Source organism: Thalassophryne amazonica, chromosome 19 (assembly GCF_902500255.1).
Source record: "Thalassophryne amazonica chromosome 19, fThaAma1.1, whole genome shotgun sequence".
Classification (NCBI taxonomy): Eukaryota; Metazoa; Chordata; class Actinopteri; order Batrachoidiformes; family Batrachoididae; genus Thalassophryne; species Thalassophryne amazonica.
Window position 1 is genome coordinate 29413221 of NC_047121.1, and position 19617 is coordinate 29432837.

Genomic DNA, 19617 nt, shown 5'->3' on the forward strand with positions numbered 1-19617 from the left:
TTTGTAACACTACTTAACCTACTTTAGTGCAACACGTAGCCTACCATAATGTAAAAACAATTTCAACATGCTCTCCTTAATACTAGGACTAGTAGACCCTAGGGACTAGTAGGAAGTTCCCCCAGGTCACAGGTTTGGTCGATCCCACTGCTGTTCCTCAGGAAGTTCTTCAGGTGTCAGATTTAACTTCTTTCCTGTTCCACTCGTGGATATATGGGCAGCAAAAACCGATCCATTTCAGCAACTTCAAATCGACTACACTCATTACAGTGCAATGACATCATGACATTGTCGAACGTGATGTTGTTGAACATCACGTTCACGCATGTGAAGAAATATGTGAACATGTCAAATATGATTACACTCATTTGTGTAAAATGATCAGTTCTGTTTATCAATGTTTATTTTCTTTTATGAGTGAATTATTATTTAATCACATAAATCTGAAAATGCCAGATTTGTGTCTTTTTGTGGAGAACTATTCTGAAAGAATGATGTCATAGAACCAGAATATGTAACTTATGTAGTTCGTTATAGTCTAGTGGCTTTGCCAGGAGAGCATATTGTGCACTTTTGGAAACAAGTATCAAATTTTGCATGAAGATAGATGATGAGTGGTGCCACCTATATGTAGCAAAGGTTTCTCTAGCATATATGACTAGCTCAAATGTTGTAACTTTGGATCTGATAAAGATTTTTTCATTCCAATTTTGGCCTTTAACTTCTGCTCTAGAAGTTGATCGTGACCCTCGCATCACGACTCTGTGCATCATGCCAAACCAGAGCCGTTAACCTTGAAGACTTTTTCATGAAAATTCAGTAAGGTAAATCTTATACAGTAGTGTTCAGAATAATAGTAGTGCAATGCGACCTAAAAGATTAATCCAGGTTTGAGTATATTTCTTATTGCTACATGGGAAACAAGGTACCAGTAGATTCTCACAAATCCAACAAGACCAAGCATTCATGATATGCACACTCTTAAGGCTATGAAATTGGGCTATTAGTAAAAAAAAAAGTAGAACAGTGGGTGTTCACAATAATAGCAGCATCTGCTGTTGACGCTACAAAATCAAAACTATTATGTTCAAACTGCTTTTTTATCAATCCTGTGAATCACTAAACTAGTATTTAGTTGTATAACCACAGTTTTTCATGATTTCTTCACATCTGCGAGGCATTAATTTTGTTTGTTTGGAACCAAGATTTTGCTCATTTACTAGTGTGCTTGGGGTCATTGTCTTGTTGAAACACCCATTTCAAGGGCATGACCTGTTCAAGTATTTTGACATATCCAAACTGATCCATGATACCTGGTATGCAATATATAGGCCCAACACCATAGTAGGAGAAAACATGCCCATATCATGATGCTTGCACCACCATGCTCTCACTGTCTTCACTGTGAACTGTGGCTTGAATTCCAGAGTTTGGGAGTCACCTCACAAACTGTCTGCGGCCCTTGGACCACAAAAAAAACAATTTTACTCTCATCAGTCCACAAAATATTCCTCCGTTTCTATTTAGGCCAGTTGATGTGTTCTTGGCAAATTGTGACCTCTTCTGCACGTGTTTTATTTAACAGAGGGACTTTGCAGGGATTCTTGCAAATAAATTAGCTTCACCACAGGCGTCTTCTAACTGTCACAGCACTTACAGGTAACTCCAGACTGTCTCTGATCATCCTGGAGCTGATCAGTGGTGAGCCTTTGCCATTCTGGTTATTCTTCTACCATTTTGATGGTTGTTTTCCATTTTCTTCACGCGTCTGTTTTTTTTTTTTTGTCCATTTTAAAGCATTGGAGATCATTGTAGATGAACAGCGTATAATTTTTTGCACCTGCGTATAAGTTTTTAATCAAACTACACTGTTCTTCTGAACAATGTCTTGAACGTCCCATTTTCCTCAGGCTTTCAAAGAGAAAAGCATGTTTCAACAGGTGCTGGCTTCATCCTTAAACAGGGGACACCTGATTCACACCTGTTTGTTCCACAAAATTGACAGACTCACTGACTGAATGCCACCCTACTATTATTGTGAACACCCCCTTTACTACTATTATTCTGAACACTACTGTATATTATATTCCAATTCTAAGGTGGAACTATGCCAGTATACAAAGGTATATCTAAATATCTAAAAAAAAAGGAAGAGTAAAATAGGAGAGTAGAAAAGAGCAGAGTAGAGCCACTTAGGTGCCTGGTCTTGAGAACCAGGGATGGTAGGTCGTGTATGAAAACCATCCCTATCCACCAAGTTTGTCAGATCATGGAAATTGCGCACAGGCACTAAGTCAGACCTTGTACCGTGTTTGGAAGATCTTAGAAGCATTGTGTCTAATTCTCCAACAGTGGATGCAGTAATCTTGGATGGTGCAGCTGCAGTGCACTTACTGGAGCTAAGAATAGCCAAAACCTTCGGTGAATATGCCTCCACAGTCTTAGTACCAAACATTAACAGACAATTAGATACTTGAGCATTGATGTGATATGGGATTCCTACATACCTGAAAGCTTGAAAGCATTTACCAGGAAAAAGAGAGGAAAGGGAACCAGAAGGAGAGTTTGTCAAACATCCAAAATCCCTAATAACCACAAGAAATTTCTCTGCGTACGTGAAAACAAAGCAGAGCTGTTCAGTTTGTTGACACATGCTGTTGTAGATAGTCCAGAGACAGAAGTAGTGTACACCACTGATGGGAAAAAATGTCCCTGTGTACTCAACCAGCTGACTGTGAATACCGAGGCCCATGCAGTCACAAGAGGCAGAACAAGGCTCATATTTCATGCAGCTGATGCAGCCAAAGAAGGGTAGCCAGAAAATCTTAACAAGAACAGTGGATACAGACATGGTGGTCCTTACAGTGGCATACTTTGAAAGGATTGGTGTTCAGGAGTTGTGGGTAGCCTTTGGGACCAGGAAGCCCTTCCGCCTTTTCCTAGTCCATGACATTGCAATGGCAATGTGATCACCACGATTCAAACTGCTACCAGGATTCCACATGTTCACAGGAAGCAATACAGTGTCTGCCTTTGCTGCACTTTGGAGAGTGTATCCAAAGGTGACTGGTGCATTCAATGAATTGTCAGAGAACATCAACACAATTAGTGAAGAAACTCTCACTCTGTTGGAAAGATTTGTCATTCTTTTATATGACAGGACAAATCAACATATGGATATTGGCAAAGCTAGGAAGGACGTTTACACAAGGAAAGGTAGATTTAGGCATGACAACCTTCCTCTGACAAAAGGAGCTCTCAAAGAGCACAGCAAAAGGGCAGCATACCAAAGCGGTCATATGTCTCCACAGATGACACTTGCCGATCCAGTGGGGACGGTCCAGAACTAATAATGGATGGGAGCCACACTGTTCATTATCACATATTACAACAACAATCTGCCCTATACTCATAAGCCAGCACTCATGAGATACAAGAAAAAATACAGCTGATAAATCATACACTTGTCCTATCAAGTCCCCTGGACCCCCAGGGGACTTTGAACCTTTGGGGCTCGTGTTGCGCGGCTCCACCGCACAATATATCCAACGCCAAAAAGGTTTCAGTCAAAAAAATTTTTTCTCACCAGCACCCATGTGTGCTTAATTTATTTCACCGAATATGTTTGTTATAAAATAAAAAGGAAATGACATTTCTACCTTTACAAAAATATATTATTGTGTGTTAGTATGAAGCACAAACAAACAAACTGACAAAATACAAGGTTATTTCTTTAACATTCAACTTTAAATGATAATGCTAAATATCAATGTCACACAAAATTGATGAAAAATGTTTTATTTATGGGGTAAATTTCGTGCATATCTCTGGAACCGTGCAGAATCTTTCCATGAAATTTTCAGTACCTGTCAAAGAGACTATAGGCAACTCACAGATAAATCTGGATGGTGTTAAATAAAATAATGGCTTGTTCATGACAAATGCAATGCAACTCAGCAGTTAGGCTTCATTATTTTTGAACTAGGCCTTAAGTTTCACTTCCATCACGCATGTGCAAGTTTTAGATACGGATAGGGCTCCCCTATCTGTGACAGCCAGTAACATGTAGACTAAACCACACCCACTGTAATGCTCACATGGTATAAAAGTCCTGTGCAAGGCATCTTCTGGGTCCTTCACAAAATGGTCGCCATCAGTGAGGACCCAGGCCTGGTTTTCAATGTGACCTTCAATAAATTCAAAATGAGGAATATATCGATGTGGTTCCTTGTAAGGGGCAGTAAGTTACATAAAGAACAGGGGGAAATTACACTAGTGAGACCATTAGCCACACTGCTGATGCTCCTGCTGAGATAGCGACTAGCAACTTTGCTTATTAGTTGTATTATTAGGCTGTCGTAATCTGTAGGGAATTCCGTTCCTGTCACCTTCATTGCGTCAGAGTTTCTGTTAGCAGGATTATGTCAAAACTACTGCACAGATTTTGATGAAATTTTCACCACAGAGAGATATTAGGCCATGGAAGACTCCATTAAATTTTGGAGGTGATCCGGATCCAGATTGTGGATCAAGATTTCACTTGATATAGGCTTTGAAGGATTACATCAACACTACTTCACAGATTGTCACCAAATTTGGAATACAGATAGATATTATCCCATGAAAGACTCCATTAAATTTTGGAGTGGATCAGGATCAAGGTCCCGATTCTGGATCATTTCTTATATTTTCACCATTTTGAGGATCATCTCAAATGTGCTTGATGGATCTTGACAAACTTTAAATCACATGTGGCTACTGTACAAAGGAAGACCCTGGTAGTGTTGGATGTTGGGAGTGATCTGGTGTCGCCGACCGAACGATCCCCTCTAAAAATCGGTCCGCCCTGCCTTCACTGCGCATGCGTCATTTCGGAACTCAGCAGCGTCATTTCTGAGCATCACCAGTGATTCACTGATTATCACCTTGTTTCTGCTTCAAACTGCACTCCAGTCATCATCTATCTCAGCGACAGATATCTGAAGCTTTTGTACAACAATCATTTCCACATAAATTCAGCATAATTTCATAATAAAAGACGGAGGAAGCGATCAGAACGCCACAGCTGCAGCTGTGCCTACGTCATTTCAGAACGTAGGTAACGACTCACTGATTATCACCTCATTTCTGCTTAAAACTGACTTTAGAATGATTTAAGAGGTTTTAACTTGTCATCTGATGGTTAGTAATCACATTAATCCCTTTGACTGCTTTGGGTGTAGAGTCGGTCTCAGAAGTGTGCTGTGGTCCCAAATGACGCATGCATAGTGAAGGCAGGGGGGACCGTTCGGACAGCGACACCGGCTCAATACACAGGTTCTGCAGCAGAAGGATACAACATCACAAATATCAGGTTGCAACATCTTGATCAGTCGAACCATTCTGGATCATATGTAATTATTCCATTGTGCTGTGGAATCCGGATCCAGGTAAAGTCCGGCTCACGATGCGAATCACATATCATTTATTTTGAGTCCTCCTTAACCCTTAGTGTCAGAAATCTCTGATTGCTCTTGTTCAACATGTTTTTTTTCAATAGAACAAAACACATACTATCACAAAATAGTGTGAATCAGTGACCAAAAAAGCATGGTAGGTGCACTTTACGTTAAGAGTAGATGGGCTGGCAGTTAAGGGCTAGAGGGAGAGCTGACTGTGACTTCCAACAGTCTGGTGATGATGTCAGAGTGTGTTGGGTGAAAGGTCAAACCGTCCACCTCCATGGCCAGGTGACCCGTTTTCCCACTTCGTATTCCAAAATTCACCAGCGTGGAAAGAAAAGACTCCTCCTGAAGGTTAAACATATACCTTATTACTTCATATGATTCAGAAGACAAATACAAAGAATACAAACACTGCATTCTTTACCCAATTTACTTCAGCACGGCAACATTCACTAATGACTTTGTATCCATCATGACTAACTATAGTCAAATCAAATCAAATCAATTTTATTTATATAGCGCCAAATCACAACAAACAGTTGCCCCAAGGCGCTTTATATTGTAAGGCAAGGCCATACAATAATTACGTAAAAACCCAACGGTCAAAACGACCCCCTGTGAGCAAGCACTTGGCAACAGTGGGAAGGAAAAACTCCCTTTTAACAGGAAGAAACCTCCAGCAGAACCAGGCTCAGGGAGGGGCAGTCTTCTGCTGGGACTGGTTGGGGCTGAGGGAGAGAACCAGGAAAAAGACATGCTGTGGAGGGGAGCAGAGATCAATCACTAATGATTAAATGCAGAGTGGTGCATACAGAGCAAAAAGAGAAAGAAACACTCAGTGCATCATGGGAACCCCCCAGGCACAGTCTAAGTCTATAGCGACATAACTAAGGATGGTTCAGGGTCACCTGATCCAGCCCTAACTATCAGCTTTAGCAAAAGGAAAGTTGTAAAGCTCTAATCTAAAAGTAGAGAGGGTGTCTGTCTCCCTGAGCTGAATGGGAGCATTGGTTCCACAGGAGAGGAGCCTGAAGCTGAAGGCTCTGCCTCCCATTCTACTCTTAAAAACCCTAGGAACTACAAGTAAGCCTGCAGTCTGAGAGTGAAGCGCTATTAGGGTGATATGGTACTATGAGATGGGACCTGATTATTCCAAAACCTTATAAGTAAGAAGAAGAATTTAAATTCTATTCTAGAATTAACAGGAAGCCAATGAAGAGAGGCCAATATGGGTGAGATATGCTCTCTCCCTTCTAGTCCCTGTCATTACTCTAGCTGCAGCATTTTGAATTAACTGAAGGCTTTTCAGGGAACTTTTAGGACAACCTGATAATAATGAATTACAATAGTCCAGCCTAGAGGAAATAATGCATGAATTAGTTTTTCAGCATCACTCTGAGACAAGACCTTTCTAATTTTAGAGATATTGCGCAATGCAAAAAGCAGTCCTACATATTTGTTTAATATGCGCATTGAATGACATATCCTGATCAAAAATGACTCCAAGATTTCTCACAGTATTACTAGAGGTCAGGGTAATGCCATCCAGAGTAAGGATCTGGTTAGACACCATGTTTCTAAGATTTGTGGAGCCAAGTACAATAACTTCAGTTTTATCTGAGTTTAAAAGCAGGAAATTAGAGGTCATCCATGTCTTTATGTATGTAAGACAATCCTGCAGTTTAGCTAATTGGTGTATGTCCTCTGGCTTCATGGATAGATAAAGCTGAGTATCATCTGCGTAACAATGAAAATTTAAGCAATGCCGTCTAATAATACTGCCTAAGGGAACATGTATAAAGTGAATAAAATTGGTCCTAGCACAGAACCTTGTGGAACTCCATAATTAACCTTAGTCTGTGAAGAAGATTCCCCATTTACATGAACAAATTGTAATCTATTAGATAAATATGATTCAAACCACCGCCAGCGCAGTGCCTTTAATACCTATGGCATGCTCTAATCTCTGTAATAAAATTTTATGGTCAACAGTATCAAAAGCAGCACTGAGGTCTAACAGAACAAGCACAGAGATGATTCCACTGTCTGAGGCCATAAGAAGATCATTTGTAACCTTCACTAATGCTGTTTCTGTACTATGATGAATTCTAAAACCTGACTGAAACTCTTCAAATAGACCATTCCACTCCCATTCCACATAATAATGTGCAAAAGGAAATTTGAACTTCTTCCTTAGTCGGCCAACAGAAAATGCAATTTGAAAGGTTGAAACATTTTATTCTGAAACGAAATAAATAAATAAAAATAAAAGTTTTTTAAAGCCTGATTTCACTGAAGAAACAAATATTTAGAAGCATTTTCAGAAAACAGTGGCAGCGCCTCACTGCAAGATTCCTCATGATGCGGCTGTTTTCATGCTGGTATTTCTTCCCACTTAAATGGTGAAGTGCACTCTGACATAACGTTAGACCTTACACCCTTGTGATGTGCCTTGACCAACAATGTGCTAACGTGTGTTGTGTGATTTGGCACTATATAAATTAAATGAATTAAAGTTTGAACCTTCTACATAGGCTTTGCTCATGAATCATGGTCAGAGGGCAAACACAAAATAGTTCCTGTTCTGCCTTCATGGAAACCTTATGTGTGCAGTATGATCACTGATAAATCCATAATTGCAGAATTTATGCTGGTGGGTCAGGTTTTAAATTAACTTCAGTCTCTTTATTAATCCCTTTTTGTCAAGGTTGGCTCATTACTCACATCACTTACATTTATCAGTATTTACATCTTATGGAGACACTTAACGGATCTGGAGATCTCTTTCTGTGTGTGTGTGTGTGTGTGTGTGTGTGTGTGTGTGTGTGTGTGTGTGTGTGTGTGTGGGTGTGTGTGTGTGTGTGAGAGAGAAGGGAGAGGGAGAGAGAGAGAGAGAGAGAGAGAGAGAGAGACACCGACCTTCTCCACAGATGGAAGGTTAGCTGTCCAATCCTGGAGCTGGTCTGGGGACACTGTGCTTTCCAGTCCTAGTCCTTTCCTGAGATAATGTTGATGTGTGGGGCAGTTATAAAGCAGGTACAGCCCACACGCTACGGCATATCCACCCCAGTTAGAGACCCCTGCAGGTGTTGGGAGCGGGCGGGGGGGGGATGATTTATAATAAAGATTAAAGAACAAACCGACAACCTATGTGACAGGAACTCTCAAAACCCACTGGATCCACCTGCATTTCGTCTGTGGTCTACAGCATAAAGGCCGTTTTTGCTTCTACTACTCCATGACGACGCAATCGTTTAGATGCAGTCATGAACCTTTCAAAGTTGTCCGTCAGGGTTAAGGCGTTGGTGGGTGTCACAATGCAATTCACCACCAGAACAGTAGGGGGTGAAATGTTTTTAGTGACGACTGGCCTACTATACCCCATGATGGCTGTGGCCATGAAAGTCGTTGATTGTGAAACCGGAAAACTTAGACCCCGGAAATGATGTAGTTAGAGGAACTTGTCTTGATGGGCAGTTACAATTTTTGGGAGGTGCATGTCAGGCTATGGAGAGGGGCTTGGAGGGGATCTGCAATGACACAGAAGGCTCTTGGTGGCTACAGAGTTGCAGATATGGAGTAACAAAAATTGGGCTTAAGAGATTGGGGTGACAGAGGAAACAACCACCATTGTAGTCAATGCTTGCTAACTCACCAGCTGTGTGTGAGGAGAGCTGTACGCACAAGGCCCGGTTTCATAAAGTAGTCTAATCTTGTTTACTTGAATAAACTCACTTAGTTGACTCATTTTTTGACGTTAGTCATTGCACAAAGCGCTTAGTCGGCTAAAGCTTCACGTCACCTGACTAACGTTTTTAGCCTGGTACAGAGGAGGCTAATCTTATTTCAGTCGACAAAACTTTAGTGTCTTACAGTAGTGTTCAGAATAATAGTAGTGCTATGTGACTAAAAAGATAATCCAGGTTTTGAGTATATTTCTTATTGTTACATGGAAACAGGTACCAGTAGATTCAGTAGATTCTCACAAACTCCAACAAGACCAAGCCATTCATGATATGCACACTCTTAAGGCTATGAAATTGGGCTATTAGTAAAAAAAAAAAAGTAGAAAAGGGGGTGTTCACAATAATAGTAGTGTGGCATTCAGTCAGTGAGTTCGTCAATTTTGTGGAACAAACAGCTGTGAATCAGGTGTCCCCTATTTAAGGATGAAGCCAGCACCTGTTGAACATGCTTTTCTCTTTGAAAGCCTGAGGAAAATGGGACGTTCAAGACATTGTTCAGAAGAACAGCGTAGTTTGATTAAAAAGTTGATTGGAGAGGGGAAAACTTATACGCAGGGGCAAAACTTATAGGCTGTTCATCTATGTGCAGAAGAGGTTACAATTTGCCAAAGAACACGTCAACTGGCCTAAAGAGAAATGGAGGAATATTTTGTGGACTGATGAGAGTAAAATTGTTCTTTTTGGGTCCAAGAGCTGCAGACAGTTTGTGAGACGACCCCCAAAATCTGAATTCAAGCCACAGTTCACAGTGAAGACAGTGAAGCATGGTAGTGCAAGCATAATGATATGGGCATGTTTCTCCTACTATGGTGTTGGGCCTATATATCGCATACCAGGTATCATGGATCAGTTTGGATATGCAAAATACTTGAAGAGGTCATGTTTCCTTATGCTAAAGAGGACATGCCCTTGAAATGGGTTTTTCAACAAGACAATGACCCCAAGCACACTAAAAAACAAGAAAATCTTGGTTTCAAACCCATCAAAATTAATGTTTTGGAGTGGCCTGCCCAATCCCCGGACCTAAATCCAATTGAGAACTTGTGGGGTGACATCAAAAAGCTGTTTCTGAAGCAAAACCAAGAAATGTGAATGAATTGTGGAATGTTGTTAAAGAATCTTTGAGTGGAATAACAGCTGAAAGGTGACACAAGTTGGTTGACTCCATGCCTCGCAGATGTGAAGAAATCATGAAGAACTGTGGTTATACAACTAAATACTAGTTTAGTGATTCACAGGATTGATAAAAAAGCAGTTTGAACATAATAGTTTTGAGTTTTGTAGCGTCAACAGCAGATGCTACTATTATTGTGAAACACCCCCCTTTTTCTACTTTTTTTTTACTAATAGCCCAATTCATAGCCTTAAGAGTGTGCATATCATGAATGCTTGGTCTTGCTGGATTTGTGAGAATCTACTGAATCTACTGGTACCTTGTTTCCCATGTAACAATAAGGAATATACTCAAAACCTGGATTAATCTTTTTAGTCACATAGCACTACTATTATTCTGAACACTACTGTACCTCAAAAAATGGTGGCTATCATGTACCAACACTTAATGGTACACTCAAGAGCAGCCCTATGTCACTTGGATTCTTTCAAAAGGAGAGCTTCCTCTACTTTTGTCCATGGTTGCAGCAGACGACGACTGTCATGATCTGTTTGTAACAGTTCTCAGACAAGCCACCAGGTGTCGCTGTTATGCTGAGCAACATTGTGTGCACCAAAAAGGGCTTAATGGAAGTGTAGAAGAAGAAACTGAGAGTGAACTTCGCTGTCTGGGGTTTTGTTTGTGGGTTGTTGGGGGAAAAAAAAGTTAAAACTTCTTGGATTTGATTGCATTGTTGATGTTTCAAAGTCAATAACTAAGACATTGAAAGACAGAAGTCCTCGATGTTTGTCTACTCCCGAGTGCTTTTCTAGTGTGAAACACAGGCCAGTAGTGCTTTCTCCTACCAACAACATCCAAAATAACCGATAGGTGGAAAAGAACCTCACCGGGTCTTCTGTCAAATTTACTGGTGGTTTGCAAACTGACACATGGTGCATCCTCAACACAACTGTTTGAGTGTAGAGCATTAATAGAGTCCGAACGTTCTCACCGGACCATTATACACTGAAATCTTTTCAAGGAATGAAATAAATAACGGTATTACCGGTTACCATTATTTTAAATAAATGGTTCTGTTCCAGAACATAAAAAATATAAAGTTTCTGGTTAATTTTCATCCACGAACCAGTTATCAAGCCTGACGTTATCCCACCTTTGCATGTCGGAAAATAGTTCAATGTGCAGTAGCTGAGCAATTCCTTCTACCACATACAGGAAAAACTTGACCCACAATACGTTGTTGATATAAGTTTTACCAGCAGTAATGGCATAGTCAGCTGGAAATCACAGGCTATCAGGCTTCATTGGGCATCAAGCTCTTCACCTTTTCCTTAAGGTTACCAATCCCAGCTCATTACCACCATCTCCCACTCCTACAGACCACACAGACAATGTCAGCTAAACCATGCCAAGGGAACAATGAAGGGAGCAACAATGGTAAAGTTTATGCACATCTATGCACGTCATGATTCATGTTTGGTCACCTTCCTGTGCTGTTTTGCTCTCACGTGTCTGTTCCATGTGCTTTTCATCGCCTTTCTGTTCTGTACGCTTATTTCTGTGTTTAGTGACTCAAACAATACATAGCCAGGGCACTATATGCCAATGTTCTCCAGTTGTTTCTCTGTGTATGACTTCCTGTTACCGACCCATGCAACCTTCGGGTACTTTTTGAGCCTCGTGTGCAGATCTCCATAATGCTGGCTGGTAGGACTGTGTATTGACCTCTGCCTATTTATCAGCTTAACCTGCCTGCTGTTTCCCACAGGGACACTTGCTTGCTTCACAGAGATTTTTGTGAATCTCTTTTGTGTTAGTCATTTCATGTCATAATAGAATGGCATAAAAATCAGTTTTCATGGGGGTTTTTTCCACAGTCTACATAATTAATTTGGAACCACTCAATGCATATTACTGAATATTGAATTAAAGAGAAGTGAAGTAGATTGCATGGTTCCACTAATTTTTGCAAACCACCACATACAGTATAAGCTTTACATCCCCTAAGCCCCTTGGCTGGCTTCACCTCACTTTGGAAATTTCTATCCATGCCATTAATTATTTTTCTATAAGTGGCACCGGATGACAAGCAAGAAGGAAAATACTGTTCCCTTGGTGGAAGTATATAATACTCAAACTGGCAGTGGCTATCCAAATTACAGCATTTCATTTCACAAAATTCTGGCCCCAATGAAGTACAAACCACTGTTAAAACAGATCCATACGATTTCAAAAACAATACTGGACAGTACAAGTACACTCACTTTATATAATTGTTCATTTATTACTGGTAATAAAAGGCCATGGAAAGTGAGGTCTAGCTGTCTGTGTTTGGGTTTTGGATGAACTATTCTTTTGAAGAGGAAGTTCCTCAGCCTGTCTGCACTGATATCAAAAGATGATAGAGTTTTGTCTGCACTTGAAAGAATTATTCTGCTTTGAGTTTTTGTCTGCCTTGAAAGAATTATCTTGCTTTGAGTTTTGTCTGCACTGGAAAGAAGTACCTGAGTTATTCTGCACTGATATTGCACCGATACCAAGAGACAATATTTGAGTTTTCATCTGCACTTACTTATTTACTTGAGGTATTCTGCACTGAGATTAAGGGAAAGAGTTTTTCTGCACCCGCTCAAATAAGATTCATAAGTTACTCCGCACTTCTAAGAGATAGAATCTTGAAGTTGTCCCTGCACTGATATTAAAGAAAATATCTGAGTTTATATGCATAAGAAGTAACCTGAGTTTTGTCAGCACTGATACTAAGACAATTCTGGAGTTCCTGTTTGCACCTGAGTTTGGTCTGAGTTGCCTGAGTTGTTGACTGCACCTTAAGTAAAAGAAGCCCTAAGTTCCTCTGCACTCCTGACCAAGAACGCAGCCTTGACGTTTGTCTGCACTGTAATCTGTATTTACACTGGTGTCAAATAAACTGTCTTTTTCTCCATCCTGTTGTCCTGGCTGCTCTGCATGTGTGGGTTACTGTCTGACTCTGTTCCTGGCTCCACCACTGAACCATGACAGTCTGGTCTACTTTGACCTATCACTGACAAAAGTTAATATACATAATCCATTTGATTTAATGGCTCACTCATTTTGCTCACATATCTGGATCATTTGTTTGTGTGCAGTTGAGCACATGCTTGGCAGTATGCTGGTGTGTGTGAGTGAGTGAGAGTCAGAGGGAATAGGTGAATGTGAGGCACCATTGTAAAAGTACTTTGGATGTCTGCTTCCAGTGGAAAAGTGGTGATCATAAATTCACTCCATTTATCATTTAAAGTGTTCTTATAAGACTCACTAGAGTTTAAAGGCAATGGATAACACAAATCCACTTTTTGTGTACTGTTATTTATACATCTGCCTAGAAGCCACACTAGCTAGTTATCTTAATATGTAGCTGACTTAGAAATAAGCATTCTGTTAATAAATGCTCACTGGATAATGCAAAATTGTGACCAAGTGAATGATTACAGACAGAGGAAATAAAATATGCAATGTCAATCCCTGACGTGACTCGAACAATAATCAAAACACGGCAAGAAAAAATCAATATTAATAAAATAAAGCAATAGAATGTGTGTATTTGTAGCTCAACCTTGCTAACACATACGTGAGGTGAGTCAGTGTCACTGACCGGTTGTGGTGATTCCAGGGATATCCAAAGCAGCAATAAACACGTCATCAATGGGATCCACCAGATGTTTCACATTTACCGCCCTCATGTTGTAGTAATTTCCATCTTCTGCCTGTCCACTGCGCTCTATCGCCACAAGGTGGTCATACCTGTTATTAAACCTCCCAATAACAGTACTGTCAGCTGCTTTAGATGAACTAAAGGACAAATGCTCTTTTTTATGAACTTAATCAAATTAAATTATTTAAATATGAATTTATATGTTTACACCTCGACTAAAAACTTAGTTTTCCTCATTTAGACACAAAATGGAATATTTTGTCAAGCAATGTGTGTTAAGTTAGTAAGTCTACTTTATTTTCATATAATGTTGTTTCAAAAATAATAGTTACAATACGTTAATTTTATTTCAGTGAATTTTCATTATGTCAGATTTTCATTGGGTCAATGCACATGCACCAAGACGAATGGCTCTTTAAGATTCCAACAAATGAAGGAATGACTTTCAAAAGCTTCTGTATGATTGACTGGCATGATTTGGGGTTAACTAGGAAATCTTTGGCTGTATGTAAACACTTACCCTGTGTAAAGAGTGTCTTCTTACATTTAAGAGCAAGAAAAAAAGTCCAAAGACTTAAATGTGGTCTAAATGAAACTTGAAACAATAACGCAGCTGCCAACAACTATTTTCTCTGGAAAATTCGCGAAAAAGCAGGAAACCAATGGAATGTTGGCAGATGTTGTTATTACAGTGCCCCTGTGAGACAGCAAATTAGAACATTTTGACCAAAAACTGCAAAACTGAATGTGCAATCACTGTCCATCAAACGGACAGAAACAAAGACTCCAACAAATAACACAAAATGAATCAATCGTTGAAGTTGGAGAGCAGTTATTTGTATCCTGTTACCTCTTTTCACACAGAATGGTGTGATATTTGTTCATTCTGTGTTGTGAGATTAATACCCGGTCACTCAATCGGTGATTGAACCGATTGATTAATTGGGATTGAGAATAGGACAAAACTTCATCACAATCTGCCCATCAGTGTTTTACAGATAATCAGACTGAGCTCAGCTGGGGTCATTAATAGAATAACCTATCAATTCAGACCACAATAAAAAAAAAATTGTTACATTTAAAAGCAATTTGTCACCCTAATTTGAACATTCTGGTGCATTTTTTTAATAAAGTTTAGTAACAAGTCTTCTAATCAGCTCTAGTTTACTGAGGTAATGTGTCGTCTGTTTGATGCGTGCCAGCTAACCGAGGTTTTCTGGGATCTCCGTTGTGGCACAGGAAGTGCAGAGCAGCGTTTGGACCGCTGTCTTCAAAGGTAACCAGTGGGATTTCAGTTTTTAGCACACCTGAAGGTGCGATGAGAGAGGGATTATAAAATGAGCTTTTTCTCTTTGACGGTAACAACAATTTACATAACGAACTAGAGTTATGGTCACTGAAGACATGATGACGCATACTGTTTCCCACCTGTCTTCACAGCTTCCTCGATAAGAGCCCGATTCATCTCCAGCGCCCGCTTGTCAGTAATTATTGTCACCTGTTTCCCAAGCGACAGCAACATGGTTGCCATGGCAATGGCTCCAGGCGGGCCATCTGTCTCATCAGGAGGGCTTAAAGGAAATAGAGATCATCACAACTCCTTAGGTCTCTGAAAAACCATTAACATTATAACAGGATATATTTTACATGCGTGACCAGTCCATGAATGGACGTGGAGATGTCCTCCGCGAGGAGTTATACTGGATGTGTGGACATGTCCAGTCGCTGGCGATTGGTCTGTGAGCAGGAGTTAATGGATTTTATTTAACACAATCAACTTGAGGTGAGAGCACCGAGGAGCTGCAGCCAGGCTGTAATGAGCATTTTTTTCTTTTAATTGTTCACATGTGCTCTTTGAGCGGTCTAGTTTTACTGCACTGTGTTACGGTATAAAAGGTTCAGCAACAATACTGTGTGATTTATAGCTCAGCAACAATGGAGCACAGCAGGAATGATAAATTGCCATCGGGTAGCGTGGTATTGTGTGGGTGTGGCATCCAGTCACGTTTAAGTACCGTTATGTTGCCTTAACCTGCGTGAAAACTACTTCTTTTCTGTATCCAGTGCTCTACGCCGAAAATCCGCAGAAAAAATTAAGCATGTTTAAAAAATTAAACATGTTTAATTTTGCTGCGTCCATTTAGCGTTGTCCTTTGCGTCCCTCAGAGTACTGTGGTGTTAGGCTGCATAAACGTGGCGTCGTCAGGATGCCGGATGATGCAACTCTATGTTGGCCGGTGTGAAAGGGCTTAAGGGAGACACCAGCCACCCTCCTAAGGAAACCCATTTTGGCCGCTTGTACCTGTGATCTAGTTCTTTTGGTCATGACCCAACCCTCATGACCATAGGTGAGAGTGAGAACAAAGACTGACCAGTAGATCGAGAGCTTCGCCTTTTGGCTCAGCTCCCTTTTCTTCACAACAGTACGGTTAAGCAAACGCAACATCACCGCTGCTGCACTGATTCTTAGGTCAATCTCAAGCTCCATTGTCCCTTCACTTGTAAACAAGTGAAGTACCCTGAGGTACTTGAGCTCCTTCACTTAGGGCAAGACCTCATTCCCTACCCAGAGTAGGCAATCCATCGGTTTCCTGCTGAGAACCATTGTCTCAGATATAGATGTGCTGATCCTCATCCCAGCCACTTCACACTCGGCTGCGAACCGATCCAGTGAGTGCTGGAGGTCAGGATTGGTAACAAGGCGCAGCCCTGGCGGAGGCTAGCCCCCACCGGAAACAAGTCCAACTTACTGCCGAGCACCTGAACACAGCTCTCACTTTGTGAGTACAGAGATTGGACGGCCCTGAGAAGGGACCCCCTCATTCTCCTGCAGCATTTCCCACAGTATCTCCCAGGGTACCCGATTATACGTCTTCTCCAAGTCCACAAAATACATGTAGACTGGATGGGCATACTCCCAAGCCCCCTCCAGGATCCTTGTGAGAGTGAAGAGCTGGTTTGTTGCTCCACAACCAGGACAGAACCTGCATTGTTCCTCTTCAATCAGAGATTCGACTATCGGCTGAACCCTCCTTTCCAGCACCCTGGAGTAGACTTTACCAGGGAGGCTGAGTAGTGTGATGCCCCTGTAGCTGGCACACACTCTCTGGTCCCCTTTTTAAAATATAGGGACCACCACCCCAGTTTGCCACTCCTTAGGCACTGTCCCAGACCACAACGCAATGTTGAAGAGACATCTCATCCAAGACAGTCCCTTCACACCCAGAGCCAGGGACACAGGCAATGTATTCAAATTATCAAGATTAAATCATCACTTTTACAGCCAGTTTTCTTGAAACAAGTCAGGGGATGAACACATGAACAATTTCAAGTCTCAGAATATGTTGTGGACTTCATTCACATCAATCAATAAGAAATACAAACGCTATGGTGCTGTGTGGTAAGTCTGTGTCAAGCAGGCAGTTCACAAAAACTGAGTGACCATGCTGAAAGGAGGCGAGTGAAGGAAGACAGCAAGACCCCCAAGACAGCTCTGAAAGAATTATAGGCTTCTGTGGCAGTAGAAACTGGGAATGGTGAAACATTTGTCTGTTCCTTCCCCATTCACAGCTTCATGTTGGTGTGGAATAGAAGTGGATTGCAAAACAGGAAAAAGATCAAATCTAGGCTCAATTTTCTCATGTACCTTCTAGAAAGTGGCAACTGAAAGCTCACGTTCTCTTGCAGAAAATCCTGATCTATCACCAGTTACACAGCTTCGTGATGACGCGGTCTTCATCTTGAAGCTGTGTAATTGGTGATGCAACAGGCAAATGTTGCAGTTTATCAAATCACAACCGCAGAAGCCTATAACTGCAGCAGAGCTGTCTAGGTGTCTTTGTGGCTTCCCTCACTCGTCTCTTTCCAGCATGGTCAATCCATTTTTGAGAAATGTCTACTTGATACAGATTTAACAGACAGTACCAGACTGTATTTCTCAATGCATGATGTCAATAACGCCCACTTGGAAATGTTCATGTATCCAGCCTCTGACTTGTCTCAAGAAAACTGACTGTAAAAGTGATGATTTAATCCTTATATTTAGATTAAATTGATCCTGCCTCCACTTTCTTTGGAATGTGCTGCAGGCTTTAAATGCAGAAATAGGTGTAAATTAACAAATTAAGTTAACCACACAAACCAAGAAAGTCAAAGTAAATGTAAGAATAGCTGTACTTTTTTTTTATTTTCTATATTGTTCCATCTTTTTGTGATCTGGGGTTGTAATAAATTTGGGGAGCAATTACATTATGCAAGGATTGAAATGCCTCTTTTCTATAAGTATCTTATGTTAACTCAGACTGTCTTTTTTCTGAAAACATCTGAGAGTTGAGTGTGAAACATTACAACAACAGAGCACATCAGTAAGAAGGCCAAAAAATATTTTTCATGGCACTGCACATGAAAATGTGCAATTACACTGGAGCGTGCAGTGTTTTGGATGTGAGTATCCAGAATGCTCACATACCTGTGCATGTAATGTGTGGGAAATCCTGTCGTTATGGCAACAGAGGAAGAGTGTGATAGAGCCAGACAGGAGCGCAGCAGCTGATCTTTAACATACAAAGCTTTGATCCCTCGTTCACCTGGTGATACAAAGAGGAGATCTGAAATCCCGCCACATCAGATTGGCACTGCCATCCACATGAGGTTACACTGCTTAATCCTTATGCATCCTATATTCTTAATGTACTGATTTGAGATTTTCTGCAATTTATTCTGGGTTTTATATTGGCCAACAAGAAGCGGTGGCTGTGGTGTCCACCAGGCCGAGGCATTGGAAAGGAAAGAAAGTAACAAACAAGCTCATTTCAACCCACTGGTAATTTCAACCACACCTGCTCCGAATTTCCATCATGCATGTAATGATAAGATTACTCCCTGCAACAAGTTCAGACTTATCTCTATCTTTGGCTGCTCGGTCTAGAAAGGCCATACATAAAGAGTTAAGGTTGTTAGATGTTACAGGTTTTCCTTCTTGTGTGACTGCAGAGGCCAATCCGTGAGTGACAGCCCTTGTTGCAGCGTGGGCAGATAAAGTCTGATGCAGAAGGGTTGTTAGCAGTGGCAGCAGACGTCTTTACATTTCTTTTGTCTTCTGTGTTTGTGGCTCTTTCAGAGTCGGTGAGTGAAGTGCCCACTCAGATTGACTGCCACCAGGCAGAGCGGTCCACGGCTAGTGTTTCCCAGCTTGTCAATGAAATATAGCAAGATTTCAGGACCATTTGCAGGCGTCTTTGAAACTCAGCAGGGGGTGTCCTTGGGCCAGTTGTCCAAACAGAATACATTTTGGCATCCTTCCATCTTCCATGTGGCAAATGTGGCCCAGCTAGCATAAGCATCGCTGACTGAGCAGAGAGAATAAACTGGATATTTTGACACGTTGCAGCAGTGCACCATGAGCACTGCAGTTACTTAATTCCCATGATGCGTTTGAGGCATGTCAGGTGGAAGGAACTGAGCTGATGTTCTTCCTTCATGTAAGTTGGCCATGCTTCATGTCTGGATCTTGGTGTTTTCTGATCACGCTTTGTTCTCCCACACTTGCACTCGACCGAGATGGACGCACTTTTCTCTTCTCCCTCCCTCCTTATCTTTCCTGCTTCTGTGGCGTGTTGT

The 19617-nt window shown here is 41.1% G+C and overlaps 1 protein-coding gene across 1 annotated transcript in view; it reads right to left on the bottom strand.

Annotated features, from left to right (window-relative positions):
* Positions 1-353: 353 nt before the first annotated feature.
* Positions 354-19617, bottom strand: part of LOC117532351 (D-glutamate cyclase, mitochondrial-like) — a 41733-nt gene continuing 22469 nt past the window's right edge. The window contains 11 exon segments of the mRNA XM_034195664.1: positions 354-363; positions 5603-5789; positions 8364-8524; positions 11561-11587; positions 11590-11607; positions 11610-11648; positions 11651-11677; positions 13939-14087; positions 15206-15305; positions 15427-15569; positions 18467-18584. Coding sequence (XP_034051555.1) covers positions 5631-5789; positions 8364-8524; positions 11561-11587; positions 11590-11607; positions 11610-11648; positions 11651-11677; positions 13939-14087; positions 15206-15305; positions 15427-15569; positions 18467-18584 — 941 coding nt within the window. The 3' untranslated portion in view covers positions 354-363; positions 5603-5630.